Raw genomic sequence first — 23116 nt, 5'->3', positions numbered from 1 at the left:
CTTTTTTGAAGTAACGTCTGTATTATATAAGATAAGAAGAAGATAAGATAGGATTTGTTTCAGATGTAGTTGTCACGAATTGATACTCTAACCTGATTCTACCTCTTTCCAGAAACGGGGGTCAGGTCAAAGAAGTCGCAGTACAAACGCGTCAATTATAATCATACAATCAGAGAAAAAAGTCAGGAAAAACAGTCGCATACGTCAGTTTCTAGAAGAATTGCTAATACAAATATTTAGAATTACAAGTTTCTATGATGCTGGAAAATACGGTTTTAAAAAGTCTAAATTGGGAGGAAAGTGAGTTAGTCAGGGTCCTTGCGTTATAACGAGTTTTTAAGCAGTTGCGGGTCCATGAGTTGTTTAGAGTCAAGTTAATTAATAGAAAGTTCAGTTGTATCAGTACTAAGTTGTAACAGTATAATAACAGTGTAACTAAGAAACAATATTTTGGGGTTTTATTACTTTAGTGAATTAACAAACATTTGATGTTAAGTTCATGCTGAATTGAGAATCAATGCATTGTTTGAATTTATGAGTTAAAAGAAGTTTATTAAAGAAAAAAAAAGAACACAGAAGTTTCTTCAGTGTGTTTTCATCATTATATATAGGCCTATATATCCCCTGCAAGTGATTCTGTTTGTGCCTTATAAATACAAAAAAAAAAAAAAAAAAAAGGAAAGATACGTAATGTATTAAAACAATCATAAATATAAAGTCAACAAATATTAACACTAAAGAAAAGAGTTGGAACCAGAGCTGAATTACTGGCCTTGAAATATGTGACCAATGGAGTCAAGTTTCATTAGACCTAGAAAAGAACATTACAACAACTTTATTTCAAACATTGACGCACAGATGATTAAATATGATATCGAGTTACCTGTTACAATGAATGTGGCATTGATCCTCTCAGCAAATTTACAGATTGCTTGGCCAGGATTACGATCATCTAGTGCTACAAACTCTCCATTCATCTGTTCAGCATGAACAAAGAGAAGATTACTGCATACAACTTCACATTTTATTTACAAGTCCACAGTAATTAATTTATTCAGATTTTCCCCTATATTAAATAACTCAAAATTTCATGGAAACTATTAATGTCTAACGGTTTTGTATGTTTTGAAACTTATCTCCATTAATGAATGAGATTCCAGAAATTCATTGAAAGAAAAAAAAATAACTAGAATATGTAAAACTGTTCATGACCTACTTGAATATGTAAAACTTTTCATGACCTACTTGAATATGTAAAACTGTTCATGACCTACTTGAATATGTAAAACTGTTCATGACCTACTTACCTCGTGTTCGCTCATTTTCTCAACATATTTAGATTTAATCATTTCTGTTTTTGCCAAAACTTCCTGAATGGATTCTTCAATTTTGCTGGGACCTAAACAAATTAGTATCATACTTTAAAATTTTAAAAAGAAAAATCTCAGTCAGAGCTCCAAGGCAACTAATGGAATCTTTCCCCCTAGGGAGCCAACTGGTAAAACAAATTACCCATTACCGGTACCAAAACCCAGTGCTTGAAATTATGAAATGAAACACAGTATAGGCAACTACTGAGTAAAAAATAATTTGGTTTTAACTTGATGTTTTAGTTTAACATTGGACTTCATGCTTTAGTTTTTACATTGCGCAGGACTTTTTTTTTTACATTGGACTTAATGTTTTAGTTTTAATATTGGATTTGATGTTTTAGTTTTATATTGCGCAGGACTTGATGTTTTAGTTTTAACATTGCGCATGACTTGATGTTTCAGTTTTAACATTGCGTAGGACTTGATGTTTAGTTTTATCATTGTGTAGGACTTGATGTTTTAGTTTTATCATTGAGTAAGACTTGATGTTTTAGGTTTAATAGGCAATAATGCGGCCCTTGGGCGATCAATAATTAAATTTTCGAGTCAAATCCTAGTAAAAAATTCCCGATTTAAACCGGGATTCTATTGCAGGTCTCCTTGTTAGGGAACAAAAGCGGACTATGCCACTCAGGCATAATAATAGTAGGGCTAAGTAATAAGGTTTGTCTTCGAGTCCAAAGAATAATGAGGAGAGCAGTATATTTATATAGCTCCTCCTTCGTAGTCCAAGATGAGCACATTTCTCATTTCCTATGGACTCGAAGATGGCTGTAAAGTCCAATCCTCGCTTTAAAAAGCCGGCCGCATACGTGGCCTGGGTGGGTTAGGTCAGTTGCAGATAGGCCTGCTTCTTCTCTCAGCTTTTAGTTGGTTCGGCGCTCTTTCGCCCTGGCCACTCTTTTTGCTTCAAATCTTGAGACTCCGAGACTTCACGCCATGAGGAGCGATCGAGAGCTAGTGCTTCCCAACCGTTAATGTCGATAGTATGTTGAGAGCAGTATTTCAGCAGCGACCTACATACTTTGCCACAACCAACGCAAACACAACCATTTTCAGCCGGTGGTAGATTTAGATTCTCTCTTCGTCGTCTACATCTGTTGATGCTCTGCCCTCGGCATTGGATTTTCTTTTGGTCTCAAATGTTATCTCGCGGCCTTTGCAAGTGATCTCCAGTTGTCTCGTTCTGATGTCAGTTAAAGCAAGTCGGCACCTAAGCTGTTCTTTCAGCTCACAAAAAAAAAACTGCTTTAAGCATACGTTCGTCCATCATACGCGATACGTGCCCTGCCTAGCGTAGCTGTCGGACCATAAGTAGTCCCTCTATGCTGTCCTTACCGGTGTTCGCAAAGAACATCGCTGTTTGTAGTGCGGTCTTGCCACCTATGTCCTTGATGGAGCGCAAACATCTTTGGTGAAACCGTTCAAGAAATTTAAGTTGCTTTTTGTCTCATATCTGTATAGAAGGGTGGAGAGAACCACTGATTAGTAGACACTGATTTTTTTGTAGGCAGACGGAGCGATTTATTCCACCAGCATCCAAAGTACTACTGGCCCTGGCCAGACGGTTATCAATTTGCTTGAAAGCAATGCGTCATTTGACACTATGCTCCTTGATATGTGAGTTGGTCTACCACATTCATGGGCTGTCCATTTACAGTGACGTTTAGAGCTGGCTTTCTGTTTTTCCGAGGTTTATAGATCAACCAAAAGAGGCGGGGCTGCATATGTGAGCTTGTACGGCGCAATCATCGGCCTAAAGAAGTTCTGTTTTGGCTATTTCCTTTATTTTGTATGGGACTGTAGACGTCGAAGATTGCACACATTGCCGTCTGAGCGAAATCTGATCTAAATGCCTTCGTGCAATCTGCCTCATTTGACCCAGAATTACGCCAAAGATGATAGCGAAAAGAGTAGGAGCAAGTACACAGCCCTGCTTTACGCCATTTTCTATTGGGAAGTGATCATACAGGTCATCATTGTGTCTAATCTGGCCTTTTTTGTTCCACATGAAGCTGCTTGATATTGAGTAGGAACGTAGGTGGGCATCTGAGCCTGGTCAAAATCCTACATCGCGACTGACCGTGTCGTGGTGAGATCCACAAAGTCAGCGTATACGTTTAAGTTCTGCTCTCTGAATTTTAATTTTAATTGTCGCAAAACAAATATCATGTCAGGTCACTAGCGGATCCCGAACTTTGGAGGGGGGGGGGGGCGATTTTTTCCAAACCCTAACCATAACGCCCTGTAAACCCTAACCCAATGCATAAACGTGCGTACAGCATAAATATATGAGAATAAAAACGCAGTGTTTCACAACCTTCGGCAAAAATAACAACAAAAACCAGTGAGGCCTTTCTCTTGCAAGCTTGAGTGTCTGGGGTAGCACTATAAGCTTCTTCAGTGAGATTAGGGGCGAAGCCCCGATGAAAAGCGTTTTCTTGCATTTTTCACTGCAGAAACGCATTCTCCTGACATCTACAGCTTATTATCCATCAGTGGGGTTCGGGGCGCGGCCGCGACGCCAAAAACGTTTTATTGCATTCTTCATTGCAGAAACGAATTCTCCTGATATCTACAGCTTATTATTCATCAGTGGGGTTCGGGGCGAGGCCCCCACGCCAAAAGCGCTTTTTTGCATTCTTCACTAAAGAATCGCATTCTCCTGGCCTAAAGCTCATTATTCATCCTATTTAAAAAAGGACATTTTGAATTATGCTTTACTTGAAAAATATTAAATTATGAATTTATAGGCCCTTAATACATTGCAAAAAAACCCTATCTGTTCCTTGAAAAGATTAGATACCCCACATATTTAGATTAAAGTTTTTGAGGATCGCCGTCGAATAAAAAAAATATTCAATAAATAATATTTTTAAAAAATGCCAATTTGTAAGTGATACATTTTGCTCAAAAGGCATGTTAGTAACTTTGTTTTGTTACAGAATTATAATTCAAAGCTCTAAACAAAAAATTTCGGAAGTGGGAGGAGAAATTGGGTGGATCAATTAGATTATACTCTAAATATTTTTATGATTCAAGCATAAATTGTGAGTTATTGTCCCAAATTTATTTAACTCGAAAAATATCAGATTGTGTGACATAATGGGGAAATAACTATTTTTGATTACTTGTATAGTTAGGGGTGATTCCCCTTATGTAGTTTATAAAAGGCCTTGCAAACTGTGTTTAGTTGCCACTTTCTCCTGAGTTACCAGCTTGACCACTTGACCTGTGTTGTGTATAGTATTTTTTCTGTTTGTGGTCGTGTGTCATGGGGTACTCGGAGAAATGTGCCCTGCTCTGGAGATCTTTGGGCTAAGTATGTCTTTAGTATTTTTGTATTTTATATAATGTATTTATTAATAGATATAGCCCCAAATGATTTCCAGGCAGTATATTTTTTTTTACCCTGATGTTCTGCATCCTGGGGTACTCCCAAACGTGACATATTTTTGTAACCTTTTTCTGAGGGATTCAACCTGTATTGAATCATCAGATGGACTTTACATATTTTGTAGCCTTGTCTCTGAGGGATTCAACCTGTATTGAATCATCAGATGGGCTTTACCAAACGGATGGCTATAGGTGGGATTCTGTGAAGCTTGTAGGCTCATAGGTTTCCCTGAAGCCTATAGTTCATCATGACCATTTTGTTTGTTTTTTTTTGGCTAAAAGTGGCTAGTGTAAGCCTGAAGCCTGTAACCACAGTGTAGCCAAAAGTGGTCATGTGTTGACCTGAGGCCTGTGACCTGTTTTTTTGATAACCAGAATGTGACGATAATGTAACATATGACTAGGGCTATGTGCCATATTATTTTTGAGTATCCTTTGTTTACTTTTTGTTGTCTGTCTGCCTGTGAGTTGATGGCCATTTATTTTTCTCATGTAAATAAACTTTGTAAATATGTTTACCTGCGACTTTGTAAAGTCTTTTGTTGCATACATTAGTTGAATTGTATACCTGGAGGTTATACATAATAACCTAGGCAGTACAAGAAGGGGCCAGCACACCTCTGGACGAACGTGCCAGCACACTTAACACTGACCTTTTGATCTAAATACCTAATCTAGCTATAATTCTAATTGAATATTTTTAGCTATACCCGCTAATAGGTAAATTAATTGATCCAAATTTTGTTATACTGAGTGGGGTGCTCTTTTAGAAACAATCCCCATTAATTTGTAACATGGGGTACTCTTACAAGCAACCTCATTTCATTTGTAACATGGGGTACTCTTACAAGCAACCTCATTTCATTTGTAACAATTGACTAAAGGTTGGAAAAAGGCGACTAGGGAAAGATTATAATGGTTTAGAACTCATCTCAATCGTTACTCTTATACTGAAAAATTTCGTATGAATTCTTAATTTTCCAATCAAAGTCTTTCTCTATAAAATTATGCTAAATTCATGTGAAATGACATAGAATCTGTCGCCATATTTGACTCTTCTGTTCAAAAACATCATATTTTCGTCTGGAAAGGGCGGTAGAGTGAAATCGAGTAATCCTCGCTCCTTTTGATAATTTCTTCTAATGATTGCATTTGAGGTGATCGACTCGATAAAATAATTTAATTTATAGCATATTTAAATTATATTAGTGACAGATTTTTGTTATTTTATTTTGTAATTTCTTAACTATAACACAAAAAGAAAAAAGTTTTGGTTTGTATGATGGGGGGAAGGCGATTGCATGTATCACCCCTCCCACCTGGTACAACCCTTTTTTGAGATTAGAGCGTGGTGCGATATAATATACAATGGGTTCACTTATCAATACGTAGCTTATATTATATAGATATTTAACAAATTTTGTTCACAAACTATGATTTCTCCACAAAAAATAAGACCGCCCCTTCACTCAGAGGGCTAGAGTGGGGAGGACAGTACATGCGATCGCCCCCCCCCCCCCTTACCCCACCGAATCGCCCAAGCTACGAGAAAGGGAGTGACATAATATAACATTTATATATTAATATAACTAATTTTGTTTACAAACTATGATTTCTCCATAAAAGTAGGACCGTCCTCCCCCCCCCTCCACTCACAGGGTTTTGGTGAGAAGGGCATTAGAGGTATTCGCCCCCACCCCCACCCAATCGGTCAACAGGGGAACGACATAATATAAAGATCGGTTAAAATATCAATAACAAGTTTTAATCATATAGATATTTAATTGGTTCTGTTAGCAAGCTGTGATTTCTACAAATAAATTGGACCGCCCCCCCACTCAAAAGTTTAAGGGGGGCGGGATTGATGCCATTCTCCCCACCCGACCCCATTAAATCTGCCAACATACTAGAGGGGGGGGGCGAAGTCATCTAAAAACAGGTTGAAATATAAATAATTAGTATATATTATTAACATCAGTAATAAATTCGTATACAAAATGTGTGAATTCTATACTTAAATTCGCCCTTTTTGTATAGGTATATCGGAATCCAGCTGGAACAACACACTTCTCCCAGCATAGAGCGAACAAGTCTGTAGTCTCTGAATTATGGAAACACCTCCCATTTTAAATATTTCAGCCGGAAGGCTATCGGAGGCACGAGCTTTGTGTGTTGTTTTTTTCTGGGGGAGTGGGGTATGAATTGCAGTTTCAACCTCATCGAATGTCAGTGAGTTATTGAGCTTTCTCTCAAAGTTTTCTGAGTAATATTTGCCAGCGATTCCTGTAATATAAAACTTTTGTCATCAAATAGATCTAGCAGGCTACAGTGTTCTGTCCAGAAAAGTAGTGTATCCGTCTTGCTACTTAGTAGTGGAATCCTAGGAAGATCTTAGCTAAGCCATGGTCTGGTAAGTTGGGCCATAGGCACATCGAAGCGACTAGAAAGAGTGTGTGTCACCAGTGTCAGCATGTCCCCTCATTTTTATGGACAGCTCAAGCCACCATTTATTTTTAGTTCCCTGACCTTTGTCTGCAGAGTGTGACAAGAAGATTTCTTGAGAGATCTGGCTGCATTGTCATTCGGTTTTGCAAATATAGAGCGATAGCAGTTGTGAAAGACTAACTAACGAAAGACACAAATTTATGAAAGATACACACCAACGAAAGACACATATAAAAAACACACCAACGAAAGACACATATAAAAAACACACTAACGAAAGACAGACACTTATTAAAGACACACTTATGAAATAATATACTTATGAAGGATACAAACTTATGAAAGACACACACTAACGAAAGACAGTGCTATTAGAGCATGGAATGGGTTGCCTGAGCTAGCCAGGAAAACCAGAGACTTGGCAGAATTTAAGTCATTGGTTAATATGCATGACTGAATGCATGACGCGTAGGACGTAATCATCTTCTTTTTTGAAGTAACGTCTGTATTATATAAGATAAGATAAAACACTAAGTCCCTCCATGTCACATTAGGATACTTACTCATTTCTGAATGGCCCATGCTGTACTCTGGGGTGTGCACTATCACAACTTTATTATCTGGCTTGTGAAAGTTTTCAACATACCCTAAAAATACAGATCAGAGATTTGTTTTTCAATAAAAAATAAATAATTGACAAGCAAAATATAAAACCCCATTTTTTTTTAAAAACAAGGTTATCCACAGGAAAGAACTTCACGTTTACAACTACATATCTTAACAACGTAGAAGTTATTTCGTTTTTCAATATCAAACATATAATTCACTACCAATAATAAATACCAATGATTAATTGATTAATTGATATTTTTTATTGATTCATGTTTTGTTGCGAACACTAAATAATTATTTAAAGTTTCCACTTAATCCGAGAATGGTGTGGGAGAAATAAGTGTACAATTATATAAAGAGACAAACCCCACATATATAGCCATATATCTGAATACTGAAGGATTAATTTTCTATGTCGGTTTCAAACAAAATAATTAATTACCACTAATTATTTGACTAATTGGTTACTTTTTTTTATTGATGCATGTCTTGTGTCTATGCCAATGAATAATGGTGCGAAGTTTCCACTTGATCCGAGAATGGGTGTGGGAGAAATAATGTGTACACACTTTTTATCTGACAGACAGACACACAGACAGACAGAGTTAATATAAGCTTTGTAAAAAGGGCTTGGTAGGATGAAATGGACAAAAGTGTTGGACAGAGAATTGTGTGGCAGAACTTGACCAATCTTAGAAGTTAAATAATAGCAAGTCAAATCTCCAATTTTTGCAGAGATCTACATTTAGTTTTCATCTTACATTACAGCACTAGTATATTATACTTGGTGTAGTATATCAAACATTTATAGGTCTGAAAGAGACATTTCTAATGCCTTTTTTATTTTAATAAAGAATACCTCATTCAGATACTAGCCGGAAGTAGTGCATCTTGTAATGGAGTGTATGTGCGTGTTGCTGATGTAACCACGAGAAAAGGCGAGTCAATGTTTTTGGTTGTATGGGCTGAAGAGTTTTCTGATAAAACCATGAGCTGATTTGGCCTAATTTAAGTGAAATAATAGGACTTGTGTGAACGTTGCAGAGGAGACTAACCTGAGACAGTAAGTGAGCTAGATTTGATTAGTTTATCATTTCAATGGTGTTACATTTATATCTCATTCCAAATTGAGTCTCTGTATTTATAAATACAAGTTTGTTTTCAAGTTTATTTCATTTGAAGAATTGCACTACGCCTCCACAGATTGAGCTGTACTAGATGTATAGAGCTACAAACCAACATGCACCAGGCACATGTCACTAAGTCTTACGTGTTTCAACGTAACAAAGATTCGTTAACGTTTATTTTATTGGTTGAATAGAAAGAAATGTTTGTAAAAAGGTTGTTCCATTATGTTGTCTACATGTTCTATCACATAATTTAAAAAGGTTGTTCCATTATGTTGTCTACATGTTCTATCACATAATTTGGTAGCCTCACATTTACATCTCTTATAGAAGAAAGCTGAAGATAATGTTACAGAAGAACACACACAAAGCTGTGTGCTGTGACTCTCTAACTTGTTTGACGCATGAACACAGAAGACTGCTGACACACAATAAACAAGAAGATGTAGACTTATGACAAAGTAAGAAAAGAGTATGGACTATAATTGGAATTATAAAGTGCTTCCGACCCATCGTCAATAGAAGGCCTAAATACTGACCTGCAACGTCGCAACCTGTGGGCAGTGGAGATCAATAGCTCGTTGCCACGTCACAAAGTAGCAACGAACTAGAGCTATAGGTCTGCACTGCTCATACATTGTGACGTAGCTGCTCAGTGTTGTAGCCTACTATAACGGTAGGTCTCGTGTCTACTTAGTGGTGTAGCAACCAGGACGCGAAGGGTTAAATCCCAGCCAGGCCTACTACCAAAATGGCCCCCACAGTGATCGTGTACAGAGAGATGTGCAAGACGTAATTGTCTTCTTTGAAGAAGTTTCGGTAATAACATGTAGCGGTGTGTTAAGATTGGAATGTTTCAGCTTCGGATATAATGTAACTTATCCACCTTGGTAGGATTATTAAATTATATTTATGGCTTAACTATAAAGAAAAGTGTATCATATTGGTGTAAACCTTTTTTTTTTAAACCGTAGTACAAATTCTTTAAAGGGAAGGTAACTCCATTAATGTCTAAACATAGTTGCATTAAGTCATTAAAGATAAATGTGATAGTTTTTAAATATGAAAAATACAAAACAATAGTAATCGATTAAGAAAACAAAAAAAATAATTTGAGATATTCAACTATATAAAATTTTTTTTTAACAATGTTGCTATGTCTGCAGCAAGATCTACATTCATAGCTGAGCTCAGTGGAGAAGATATTTAATGACATGAATTTACAAAATTGCTTCGAAAGTGTGAACAATGAGAATGAAGAAGTAGTTCGAGCCAGAGAATCTCTCAACACTGAGTGCGGACAGTTTCGTAACACTAGGATGAGCAGAGCACTGAGTTTTGTGAAGAGAAAAGTAAAACTTCAACAAGCTTTCAATCATGACTAAAAACTAAACTTTGTTTTTTTACCCAAAGAACAGCATTGGCGATGGACATGCACAGTAATGTGGCTGCAACAGGCAGGGCTGTAATAAGTCATTTTACTAATTTGACATCTTGGAGCGCGTACAAAAATTCCTAATTGGAAAATTATTTTTCCTTGACCTGGTGACGCATATCGCCACAGTTTGTCTAGTTAGTAGATAGGCCACAAAGTAGCACTATGAATCTCAAGTTAGGGTTAGGTTAGTTGATAAGACAGGCCACAAAGTAGCACTGTGCATATTACCTCTAATAATGGGTATTGTAATATACTAAGTCAATTCATAACCTTAGAAACAAGGCTTTATTTCAATAAAACACGACTGATACACACAATAACACAGTACAGACTGGTCACGATTCACAGACTACGATAATGCGAACACGATTACAAATACTAGCACGATTACAAGCACGGGTAACACACAAGTTCATTTAACGATCACTCCAGGTATCAACATATAATTATAGATTTTTGTTATATTTATAATTATAGCTATATGGTATAATTATAGATTTTTGTTATATTTATAATTATAGCTATATGGTATAATTATAGATTTTTGTTATATTTATAATTATAGCTATATGGTATAATTATAGATTTTTGTTATATTTATAATTATAGCTATATGGTATAATTATAGATTTTTGTTATATTTATAATTATAGCTATATGGTATAATTATAGATTTTTGTTATATTTATAATTATAGCTATATGGTATAATTATAGATTTTTGTTATATTTATAATTATAGCTATATGGTATAATTATAGATTTTTGTTATATTTATAATTATAGCTATATGGTATAATTATAGATTTTTGTTATATTTATAATTATAGCTATATGGTATAATTATAGATTTTTGTTATATTTATAATTATAGCTATATGGTATAATTATAGATTTTTGTTATATTTATAATTATAGCTATATGGTATAATTATAGATTTTTGTTATATTTATAATTATAGCTATATGGTATAATTATAGATTTTTGTTATATTTATAATTATAGCTATATGGTATAATTATAGATTTTTGTTATATTTATAATTATAGCTATATGGTATAATTATAGATTTTTGTTATATTTATAATTATAGCTATATGGTATAATTATAGATTTTTGTTATATTTATAATTATAGCTATATGGTATAATTATAGATTTTTGTTATATTTATAATTATAGCTATATGGTATAATTATAGATTTTTGTTATATTTATAATTATAGCTATATGGTATAATTATAGATTTTTGTTATATTTATAATTATAGCTATATGGTATAATTATAGATTTTTGTTATATTTATAATTATAGCTATATGGTATAATTATAGATTTTTGAAGAAGTTTAAAATGAGACAGCATATGAAGCGTTAACATTTGTCGATGTACGTTTTTCGACATATCAAACTGTAATATGGTTTCAAAATAAAATAAATATCAGAAGATATTTCTGTTGAACAATTTCATTCAAATAAAACCAAATCTCGAAAGTTATAGTCTTTCAAGTGTGAAAAAGTTCTTCTTTTGCTAATTGTTATTCCTTGACATGTAACCCCACTTTAATTAATATCATACAAGAATTTTTGTTGCTGTTTGAAATTAGGATCAATATCAGGACATGCATTGCTGATGAAAATTGTATATCTTGATCTCTAAGGGTTAAAAAGGTATAACATTTTCAGTGTACAATGTCCTTGTTTCGGTCACAGATTTATTTTTTTTATAAATCCCAGTATTGGGGCGTTTTTTTTTTGTTTTTTTTTTTCAGCCACAAAGCGGAGGGAACTAAACAAAAGTGCAAAACAGAGAATTCAAAAGCTGAAAATGTGTGGTAAAGGTTCGACCAACCAGATGACGCTAAAAAAACGTTCGGCCTGAAGTGTAAACGGGTGTGTGTGTGTGGGTTAAGGGTTGAAGTCGAATAGAGTATATTAAATATTGAATTAAGAAGCCTAAGTCAAATCAGAGATTGTACATACCATATAAATGACACAATTCTTTTGAATATGTGCGGAGAGTGAAGAAGTGGATACGCAGGGCCGAACTTACACCACTGCAGCCCATACGGTCGCACTGAGCCCCGCACTTTCATAGGTCCCACGCTAATTCAAGGTGTAAATTATGTAAATTATTAAATTAAACCATTATAAATTATATATAATAACAGGGTTTCCGCGGCCTCCTGATTTTTCAGGGCCTCTTGGAAATCTCTTGTAATTGCAATATATATCTCATGAAATTATTAAAATCTCCTGAAAACTCATTAAAATTTCCTGAAAAATAGACAAATTGTCAATTTGAGTGCCAATCCTAAACGCGATAAAAAAAAACGGCAATTGTCAGTTTTCATTTAATAAAAATGTATTGCAAAGACAAATGTATTTTGTAATACAAATCTTTATTTTGACACTATGCTTATCCCTACCCAGACTGAGCCCCGACCATCCTTTTCGGATAGGGCCTCGCAATTGTTAGGGCCGGCCCTATGGATACGTCAATCAATACAAAAATTCACTGGCCAAAAGCATGTGTGAGTGTGTGTGTCGTGAGGGGGGGGGGCGTTGTGAAGCGAGTCGTTCCAAATCAAGTCAAATGTCATTTTCAAAGAACATGACGATGTGCAGGGTGAAAAGAGCTAAAAGGGGTTTCAGAAAGAGACAGACAGACAGACAGAAAGAGACAGAGAGAGAGAAAAAGAGATACAAAGAAAGACAGAAAGAGAGAGACGAAGAGAGACAGAGAGAGAAACAAAGAGAGAGAGAGAGACAAAGAGATATAGAGAGAGACAGAGAGAGAGACAAAGAGAGACAGAGAAAGAGAGACAAAGAGAGAGAGACAAAGAGAGAGAGAGAGAGACAAAGAGACAGAGAGAGAGACAGAGAGAGAGAGAGACATAGAGACAGAAAGAGAGAGAGACAGAGAGAGAGAGACAAAGAGAGATAAAGAGAGACAGAGAGATAGAGAGAGAAGGAAAGACAAAGAGAAGAGGCCATTAAATTTCATTGTAACAGATACACTAATTCACGGGCTAGAATGTAGGCTATGTTAGAGAGATCGTTAAAATGTGAACATTTTATTGAAATAAAAAAACAGTGGATAATACGGCAATAATAGAGAATATAAAACCTGGGAACAAATCGACATAGCCGGTACGGTGTGTAATAGTAATGTTTTTTAGAGGCCTCTGAAAGGGGAAAAGACGCTATTAGTTTTGTGTGGCTTGTCTGTCCGTCTGTCCTTCCATCCGTCCCGTTTAGATCTCAGAAACTAGAAGAGAAAATGAAAATTGGACACCATGATATTTTAGATCATTCAAAGTTCTGATTCTACCTTTTTCTTTTCTGAAAGTGAACCATCTAATTTTTAAAATTATATATACAAGCAAAAAATTACACCAATTTTAAATGAAAAACTTCAGGGGAGGTAAGTCTTTTAAAAAGATCACAGACTTCTTCGTTAATAAATCAAGTTTCATTCATAGATTCGCGCATTGGTACAAAATAAAATTTGCATCTTAGGTCACAATGCAAAAAGTATCAATGTATCATTATAAAATAGATTTTCCATTTCCACTCAAATGTTTTAAAAAAGAATTTTAATACGAACTTCGTTTCAATTGTAATTTAAAAGAAAAGAATTACTTTTATGGCGCGCAGTTTTCATATATTATCATTAAGCTTTACACTTGACAATCTAAATTACAATGAATAGAGGCCAGACATAGATCTAAATTTAGATTTAGTTGTATTAAACAATTTGAACAAAATGTACATTTATAATCCATTATTTTCAAATAGCTTAGGGGTACAGATTTATTTATTATGTAAGCAGTATACAGTCAGTCTAGTTGCTGCATTAAAACAGAAGAAGGAACAACCGAGTTTTTCAGCATCGAGACAGGTGTGAGACGGGGTGCATCTTATCTCCGTTCCTTTTCCTCCTAGCTATCGAGTATCGACTACATAATGAGGAGAGCAATGAACTAGACTGCCTTTGGTACTCCATGGCATGAACAAAATCGAATAACGGACTTTGCTGATGACGTTGCACTACTCGGGGCTACAAATAAAGGCATACAAGAAATAACTGAGAGCCTAGATAGAGAAGCACCCAAAATTGGCCTCCGCATAAACTTAGATAAGACCAAAATTTTGCGAGTGGGATATAAGGCAAAAGGTGCCCCCGTCAACTTGGCGAGTCAAAGCTTGAAGAGCTGGACAAATTCACTTACCTTGGCAGCACCATAACAAATGATGGGGATGCCTACCATGATGTAGCGTGCCGAATAGGAAAGGCACGGAGCATTTTCCAAAGGCTGCAGCCTATTTGGACAAGCCAAGCCACTGGGCTTGAGACAAAAATACACCTTCTCAACACAATTGTCATCCCAACTGCTACATATGCATGTGAGACATAGAAGTCATCTGTCAAAATTGAGAAAAGGCTAAATGTGGTTCAACAAAAATGGCTGAGACGGATTTTGGGATCAGTTACACAGATCGGGTCTCAAACAAGGAAATCATTTGCTGAACTGGGAGTCGAACACAGGTTGTGACAGAGCTTCGAATGACGTTTGCGGGACATGTTCTACGACAAAATGAATTACGCATATCAAGAGTTGGGATGACATGGAGGCCAGTACGAGGAAAGCGCAAACAGGGACGTCCTCGTATTACTTGGCGACACACTTTCATGGAGGACCTCAGAACAGTGGACACCAGGTGGGAGAAGGGTTCAGACATTGCCAACGACAGATCTTTATGGAGACAGCTTGCTGCCCAATGCGCCGAACGGCGCGAGAGGACCTAAGTCTAAGTCTAAGTAAGCAGTTGTTTCACATCAAGAAGTGAATCTGATGCAAACAGCAAAAGTCATAAGTGCACTATAACCCAGTAATAGGCCTACTAATCCTGATCATAATATTAACCTAGAATCCTAGATCTAGCTTTGGTAGATCTAGATTCTGTTTCTAGATCTAGTCTAGATTATGGTCTAGATTAGGCTATAGATTTAGAAATAGGTCTTTATATCTAGAATCTATTTAATCTAGACCAGTCTAGATTCTAGATCGAGATCTAGATCTAGTTTAGATCAAGAGTCTAGATCCAGATCTATATAAATCTAGATTTAGATCTAGTTTAGATCAAAAGTCTAGATCCAGATCTAAACTAGATCTAGAACTAGTCTAGAAATCTAGTTCTAGCCTAGATTCCAATTCTAGCTCTAGTGTGAATTCTAGTTCTAGATTTTAGTTCTAGATTCTAGTTCTATCTAGAATCTAGTTCAAGTCTAGATCTCGATCAAGAACTAGTCTAGAAGTCTAGATGTAGATCTAGAATCTAGATCTACATCTACTATATCATATCTAGAACTAGTTAAGAAATCTAGATCTTGTCTAGATCTAGATTCTATATAGGCCTAGATTCTATATTCTGGAATCTAGTCTAGACCTATTAAGTAGGCCTAAATAGAGCGATTATGATCAGGACTAGTAGGCCTACTAGTGATTAGTGGGTAATAGTGTATTAGGCCTATGCTGTTCGCATGGGAAACCTGTTAAGTTGTGCTAGCTCATTTTTTATTTATTTCTTACTACGTCTACTCCAATATATTAATCGAAATTGTTGGGATGAAGTGGGGGGGGGGGGGGGGCGAGGGTGCGGTCCGCACCGGTCGACACCATTTTGGGGATGGCAACCAAGTTATAAAATTTATATCTTGGCAAAAGCAGACAGATCGGAAAAGATAATAATAAAATCTCAAGATACATCTTGGAGCAGTGGCGTCACTAGGGGGGTGCGAGGAGTGCGGTCCGCACCATTTTGGGGGTTACAACCAAGTTGGAAAAATTATAACTTGGCAAAAGCAGAAACATTGAAAAAAGATAATAATAAAATCTCGAGATATTTCTTGGACCAATGGCGTCACTAGGGGGAGCCTAAATATGCCTTGACACATCTAGATGGTAGTTTAAGTGTAAATGATACAGCACAACTTTATACCATTTAAAGTATAACAAAAGAAATCTGTTCATTTGATGTTAAGTCTGTTTATATTTGCAATTAAATATTATTGTAAAATTTGCAATAAAATTTGAATAAATGTAATAAACATTGGGATTTTACATTTGAGTGAAAATCAATAAAAGTAGGTAATCAGCTCATTGTATTGGTTAAACAAAAAAACAAACAAACTAGCAATAGTGTTCATTGGAACATATTTCAAGAAAGTTGATGGGGAAGGGGTGACACCCTGAGCTACCGCACTAGGTGCGACATTGTATCGGGAGGTTTCCATGCTGATCCTAGGTGATCACTTAACGCTACTCTACTTATTCCAGAAGAGTTAGAAGAGTCTTATCAAAAACGACGTGTTGCACTGTTTGCTTTTATGTGAAAAATAACGCCAAATTTTCTACATTTCTTTAAACAATCAAAACAAGAATACGGCTTGAATATATTTCTCGTCCATTCGTGAATTTGATGGGGCCGCCTCTGTAACACAAACTCTCTTTTGTAATCTTTTTGAAAGGTAAGTTTTAGTAACAAGAAAATATCTAGTACAAGATGTGTATGTGGTAACGTGAAACAACCAATAATAGCGTGTGTGTGTTTTTATATCTGTTTTGACTTTGATGTACTGAGCTTATTACTTGGGAGAAGTCGTAATTGAATTTAATGAAATACACTAGAGTAGTGACTAGAGGTACTACATGCAAAAGATGTTTTCTTACATTGGAAAATCTTTTATTCCAACAAATGGACACATTGTGACACTGAATGACTTAATATGGATTCAAGTTCTGTCACCCTCAACCCCGACTCTCATTTCATTCAGCTAACCAGATCCTCTCAAAGAGGCCCGGACTGTATCCAGTCCTGACGCCAGACCTTGAGCTCTCAGAAATGATAATTTCCAAAGGATAGAATGTATGTTCTCTTTGTTGTCAATACAATGACCCTAGTTTGACCAGCTCTGTCTCTCGTATTTCATCCTGACACAAAATCTATTGCATGCGATTACATTGTAGGCAGACTTGTGTAGGGAGACTCAGGAACATCCATTGGCTGGTGGTCACGAAGCTTGTGTCTGAGTGACAGGTCGATCACGTGACCAGACCGTTTTTCTTCAGTAATATTGACAGGTACTTTGTTCGATCCTTTGCACTGTTTCACATTCTGATCGGAGCGGCGTACTATGTCAGAGAGGGAATGGTGGGTAGACAGTGAGTGACATATGATCAATGAATGTAGACGCATGTTTCATAAAGCGGATCCAGAACTTTGGAGTGGGGGAGGGCAATTTTTTTTCAAAACCCTAGCCCTAATGACTAGTAAACCCTAACCCTAAGCATAAACGCATATATATAAATTATGGCTTTTATATAGCGCTACTTTCATGCTTATAGCATGCATAGAGCGCTTTGGTCCAATCTCAGTTGTGGACAAGTGGGGGGGGGGAGGGGGTATCTAGGAGTTGGTTTTCCGTGCTGCCTTCAGGCGCTCAGTAAACACAACTCGAACCTCGAGCCCCCTTCATAGGTAGCCAAGCCAAGCCACGCTTCCCATATATAGGCATGTATAGATAGATAGATAGATAGATAGATAGATAGATAGATAGATAGATAGATAGATAGATAGATAGATAGATAGATAGATAGATAGATAGATAGATAGATAGATTAGATAGATTAGATTTTTAACAAATAGCAATATTTCTCAACCTTTGTGGCAAAAAAAAAAAAGAACAAAAAAAAAAAAACAGCTTTGTTGCGGCCTGTCTCTTGAAAGCTAGGGGGTCTGGGGGAGCGCTGTAAGCTCCCGCTGTTGTTTATGTCTTTATCCAGTAGAGTGTTGTTGGATATGATGGAGCCAAGGTAACAAAAGTGATCAACAATGTCTAGTGGTTGGCCATTAATGCTTACTTGAGGTGCAGTGGGGTCAAGGGGAAAAGCGTTTTCTTGCATTCTTCACAGCAGATACGCATTCTCCTGACACCTACAGCTCACTATTCATCCTATTCAAAAAGGACCTTTTGAAAATGTTTTAATTGAAAAATAATATAATATGAATTTACAGGCCCTTACAACATTGTAAATACAACCGATTTGTTCTTTGAAAAGATAAGATACTCCACATATTCAGATTAAGACTTTGAGGATCGCAGCCAAAAAAAAAATATTCGAAAAATAATATTTAAAAAAAGCTCATTTGTAAGTGATACATTTTGTTCAATAGGCATGTTTGTAACTTTGGTTTGTTACAGAACTTTAATTCAAAGCTCGAAACAAACAATTTCGGAAGTGGTAGGAGAAATGAAGTGGACCAATTAGATTCTACTCTAAATTTGTTTGCATTTTTAGGATTCAAGCATATATTGTGGGTTATAGTCTCAAAATGTTTTTTATACAATAGAACAATCATCAGTTTGAGTAAAGGTTGGAAGAAGGTGACTAGTAAAATATTAGGTTCCGAACTCGTCTCAATTGTTGCTCTTATAATGAAAATTTCGTATGAATTCTAAATTTTCCAAAACTAAGCCTTTCTTAAAATAACTAAGATAAATTCGTGTGCAATTACATCAACTCTGTCGCCATATTTGACTATTCTGTTTTAAAACGTCATGTTTTCGTCTGGAAATGGGAGAGGGCGGTAGAGTGAAAGCGTTAATTCTCGCTCCTTTTTATAATTTCTGCTAATGATTACATTTGGCATTAAAGAATAGGGGGTGGGGCGACTCGATATAAGAATTTAATTTATAGCATATATAGATTATATTAGTGACATACTGTTATATTATTTTTTAATTTCTTACCTAAAATACAAGTATTGGTTTGTCAAATGGGCGGAAGGCGATTGCATGTATCACCCCTCCCACCTTTTTCATTTTATATTCACTAAAGATAAAATGTGAGATCAGAGTCTGTGTGCAACATAACCGAACAGATGGGTTAAAACATCAATATGTACCTTATATTATATAGATATTCAACTAATTTTATTTACAAACTTTGATTTATAAATAAAAGTAAGCCCCCCATTCAAAGGGCTTAGGTGGGATGGGCAGTAGATGCATTCGCCCCCTCCCCACCCAACCCAATCAGGTAACAGGGAAACGACATAATATAAAGATCGGTTAAAATATTAATAACAAGTTTTAATTATATTGATATTTAATTAATACTGTTAACAAGCTGTGACTTCCACAAATAAATTGAACCGACCCCCACTCGAAAGTTTATGGTGAGGGGGGCGGGATTGATGACATCGCCACCTCCCCATCCCGCCAAATTGGCCAATATACTAGAGGGGGGGGGCGAAATAATCTAAAAATAGGTTGAAATACAAATAATTAGTATATATCATTAACATATCTAATAGATTCGTATACTAATTGTGAGATTTCTTTACTAAAGTTCGTCCTCCCACCCCCGAAGGAGGGAGGTCGGTCCAGTGGGGGGGGGGGCGCCCCCCCCCTGGATCCGCCAGTGGACTGAAGGCTGTTTAGAAGAAAATATTTCTAGTTGTACTCAAGCTTGAAGGAAATAAATGAGACATTTGGGAACTCCGCCATAACGTCGCAAATTAGGTTTAAATTGTTACATGAGTAGGCGTCCGGGAAATCGAGGGCATGTCCTACTTATTGGTCGTGTCCTCCATCCAGCAGGCATATGGTGAAAATGTCCGGCTATCACTCTTCTTTTTATTTCAGTTGCGTAATATCTAATACTAGTCGACCCACAGCGTAGCATACGCCGTTATTTTGCATGGCCGGCATTAAGGTCAATGCAATTATGCGACCGCAGTGGGCCCCGCACTTCCAAAGGACACGCGCTAATTCCCGCAGCCTCCTGATTTACCAGGTGCTCCTTGAAATCTCCTGAAATTGAAAAATATACGGAAAAGTCCTGGAAATATCCGGAAATTATTAAAATCTTTAGAAAACGCATACAAATCTCCTGAAATATATAGACAAAAATTGTCCTTTTGGGGTGTCACTCAATAATGGAAAACGCCAATCCTACGCGCAATAAGAAAAACGGCATTATCCGTATTTTCTGGAATCTGGTGAAAGAAGCTTCTCGAGCCTCAAACTAATGAATTATTACTTAAGGTCAACTATACTCGTAGATAGATTGAAACATTTGGTAATTCTTGCTATTGAGCGTGATCTATGTAGGAAATAAAATTTTTATGCTGTACTATATGGCTTCGCTACACGCAAGGCTCGTACGTAGTAAAGAATGAATATAAATGCAAAGACGAATTATTTTCTAATATATATATATATAAACTTTTAATTTTCACTTATAATCCGTATCCCTACCCAAACTTGGCCCCGCGAATTCCATTTTGCATAGGGCCCCTCAATCCGGCCCTGCTATTTAGTGACGGGTGAATACAGAGTAGATTACTTGTTATCTTCCCCCCCCCCCTCTTTTTTTTCGCAGACCTCTAAAACTACGTGGGGTAGAAATAAAAAAGAGTGATCTTTCCATGACTTCTTGATCAGAACGGTTAAGTCTGCTATTTTGTGACGGGTGAATACTACTTGTTCTCCCCTCCCCTCTTTTTTTTTCGTAGGGTAACTCTAGTCCGTCCGACTTAACAGAAATAAAAGAGTGATCTTTCCTTTACTTCTTGCGTGTCCAAACTCTTGAGCCATGAAGAGAATTATTTATATAGATAGATTCAAGCCTTCTTCTTGTTTAAATACACATACTTACTTTATAAGTACAAAAGAATACATCTTTTTACAACGCTTATATATCTCACGTTATCTGTCATGGTAGAATCTTGTACACCTTATATCTTCCAGTTCCCAATCTCGGACCAAGTTGAAACTTTGCACCACATTAGTCATTCATTAAACAAAAGAAATTTAAAAAAAGGGGGGGGGTAAATACGCCATATGTACAAAGTTAGAAGAGGCAGACAAAGACTGCTATGGGTGGTCACTCAAACATATTGGACGGGACTGCCATTCAAAGAGGTTCTAACTAAGGCGAAAGACATAGAGGAATGGAGAAAGACGGTCGACAAGTCTTGCTTGGTGCTCCGACGGTCCAACAGACTAAGGGATAGGTAAAGGTACAAAGTTAGATCGTTCGCTTAATTTTTTAAATTGACTATCAAACCTTCTACTTTTATAAGTACATAGACAAGGTGACCAGAGCATGGCCAAGAAAGTGTGGAAGATCATAGGTAAAGGCAGCAAGCTACAAAATGTCTTTAACGGTAGGACATAATATAACAAAGTAATTTGCCAAATTTGTCCAGACTATGCTGACCATGCCCTTCAAAGCTGCATTCTTTAACAAAGGCCCGAATAAGAAATTGGCCCCGAAACACCCCTTTAGAAAGAAAACTATATGGAGAGCTCCCTGATTTGGAAACCACTGCGCAGATCATCTCATGTATTGGTCTAGTCATCTGAACGTTACAACATAATAATGAGGATGCGGAAGATGAGGATGCCAAATTTGTCATTAAAAAAAGAATACATTTCTGTAACAATTGTAGATTTTGACAATTATATGTGCTTGTAGTGAAAGCAAACCATTTCCGTCATGGTATTATATTTGAATGTCAAGTTTGTTAGATATCTAGTTGGAACAGAATGCAGCATAAAAGAATACAAATAATTTGTAAGAAATGTACATATATTCTCCTAAGTGGATTCAAAACAATTGTCAAATTTACTTCATGTGACGAGTCTGTATAAAAAGAAATATTGTTTCAATACCCTTGAAATCATTAGCACCTGTTGACGTTTATACAAATAGAACATTTAAAGAGCTGTAAGTTCAATAGAAGGGAGATAAATAGACATTTACTTACAATTGAATGCTTTCTCTGAATGTTCGCTGAGGTCTGCGGCAAGAACGACAACTCGCTGATAGTCTGCGGCCATGTCGTCTACTCCTGTCTTTAGCTGTATGAGACAACACAGAACTCACTGTCAAATTATAAGCCTGCAGTCTAGATCGAACTGTGTATATCGAACTGTGTATCAAACAAAACTGTAGGATGAGAATGATTGCGCTGGACTGGAGAAGGGTGCTCTAAATAAGTTTACCTTTCGAAACCAAAAATTGTCCTTCACCCACTTCAGTGCTCTCTTACCGTGTCCAAGCAATTAGCAGAAGTATTCCCAGCTTTTAGTGGCCAGATTTTTTTTTACAGTAACGTGAAGTTTGTTTTTAAAGATGTTTAGGTATGAAGTCGTCACTGGCAACTGAGGTTACTGTGTGACAGACGAATCATGATGGATCAGAAGGGAAGTAATCACTCAGTCACTTCTGTTGTCTCCTCCAGTTGAGGTTGATCTTAATCGATGAATGGATAAATTCGACGCTCTATTCATTGGTAAACTCCACAACCTAGACACAAGAAAGTAGAATACAAATAAAATCTAAAAGGGATGTTCCGAAAACTCAAGGGATAACACAAAATATCATTTTATTGTTTGTCTGTATTCATTTTTTTTTTTTGGGGGGGGGATCATATTTATGAAAAAAAAAAGACAAAGCTTATCAAAGGGGACGAACTGCAAAAATGTCTGGCATTTATATCAATACTGCAGGAAATAGCTCTCTTTTTCTATATAAAATAAAACACACTTATTACCACAAATTGTTTAACTAATTGGTTAATTTTTTTAAAATTGATTCACATATTGCCATCGACTCTATGAATGTCAATGCAAAATTTCCACTTGATCC

General features: G+C 36.3%; 1 protein-coding gene across 4 annotated transcripts in view; it reads right to left on the bottom strand.

Annotated features, from left to right (window-relative positions):
- LOC106074584 (uncharacterized) overlaps positions 1-23116 on the bottom strand; it is a 54216-nt gene that overhangs the window by 2983 nt on the left and 28117 nt on the right. For 3 of the 4 annotated variants that reach the window (XM_056025904.1, XM_056025903.1, XM_056025902.1), the window contains exons 2-5: positions 22233-22774; positions 7778-7861; positions 1308-1399; positions 884-977 (exon numbers count right to left, since the gene is read on the bottom strand). In XM_056025904.1, coding sequence (XP_055881879.1) covers positions 884-977; positions 1308-1399; positions 7778-7861; positions 22233-22305 — 343 coding nt within the window. In that variant the 5' untranslated portion in view covers positions 22306-22774. The remainder of the gene's footprint in view (positions 1-883; positions 978-1307; positions 1400-7777; positions 7862-22232; positions 22775-23116) is intronic. The other variant, XM_056025905.1, reaches the window with a different exon arrangement.

The sequence above is a fragment of the Biomphalaria glabrata genome, chromosome 4, assembly GCF_947242115.1.
Source record: "Biomphalaria glabrata chromosome 4, xgBioGlab47.1, whole genome shotgun sequence".
Lineage (NCBI taxonomy): Eukaryota > Metazoa > Mollusca > Gastropoda > Planorbidae > Biomphalaria > Biomphalaria glabrata.
Note: the sequence above shows the minus strand (reverse complement) of the source record. Positions and strands in the feature narration are given on the sequence as shown.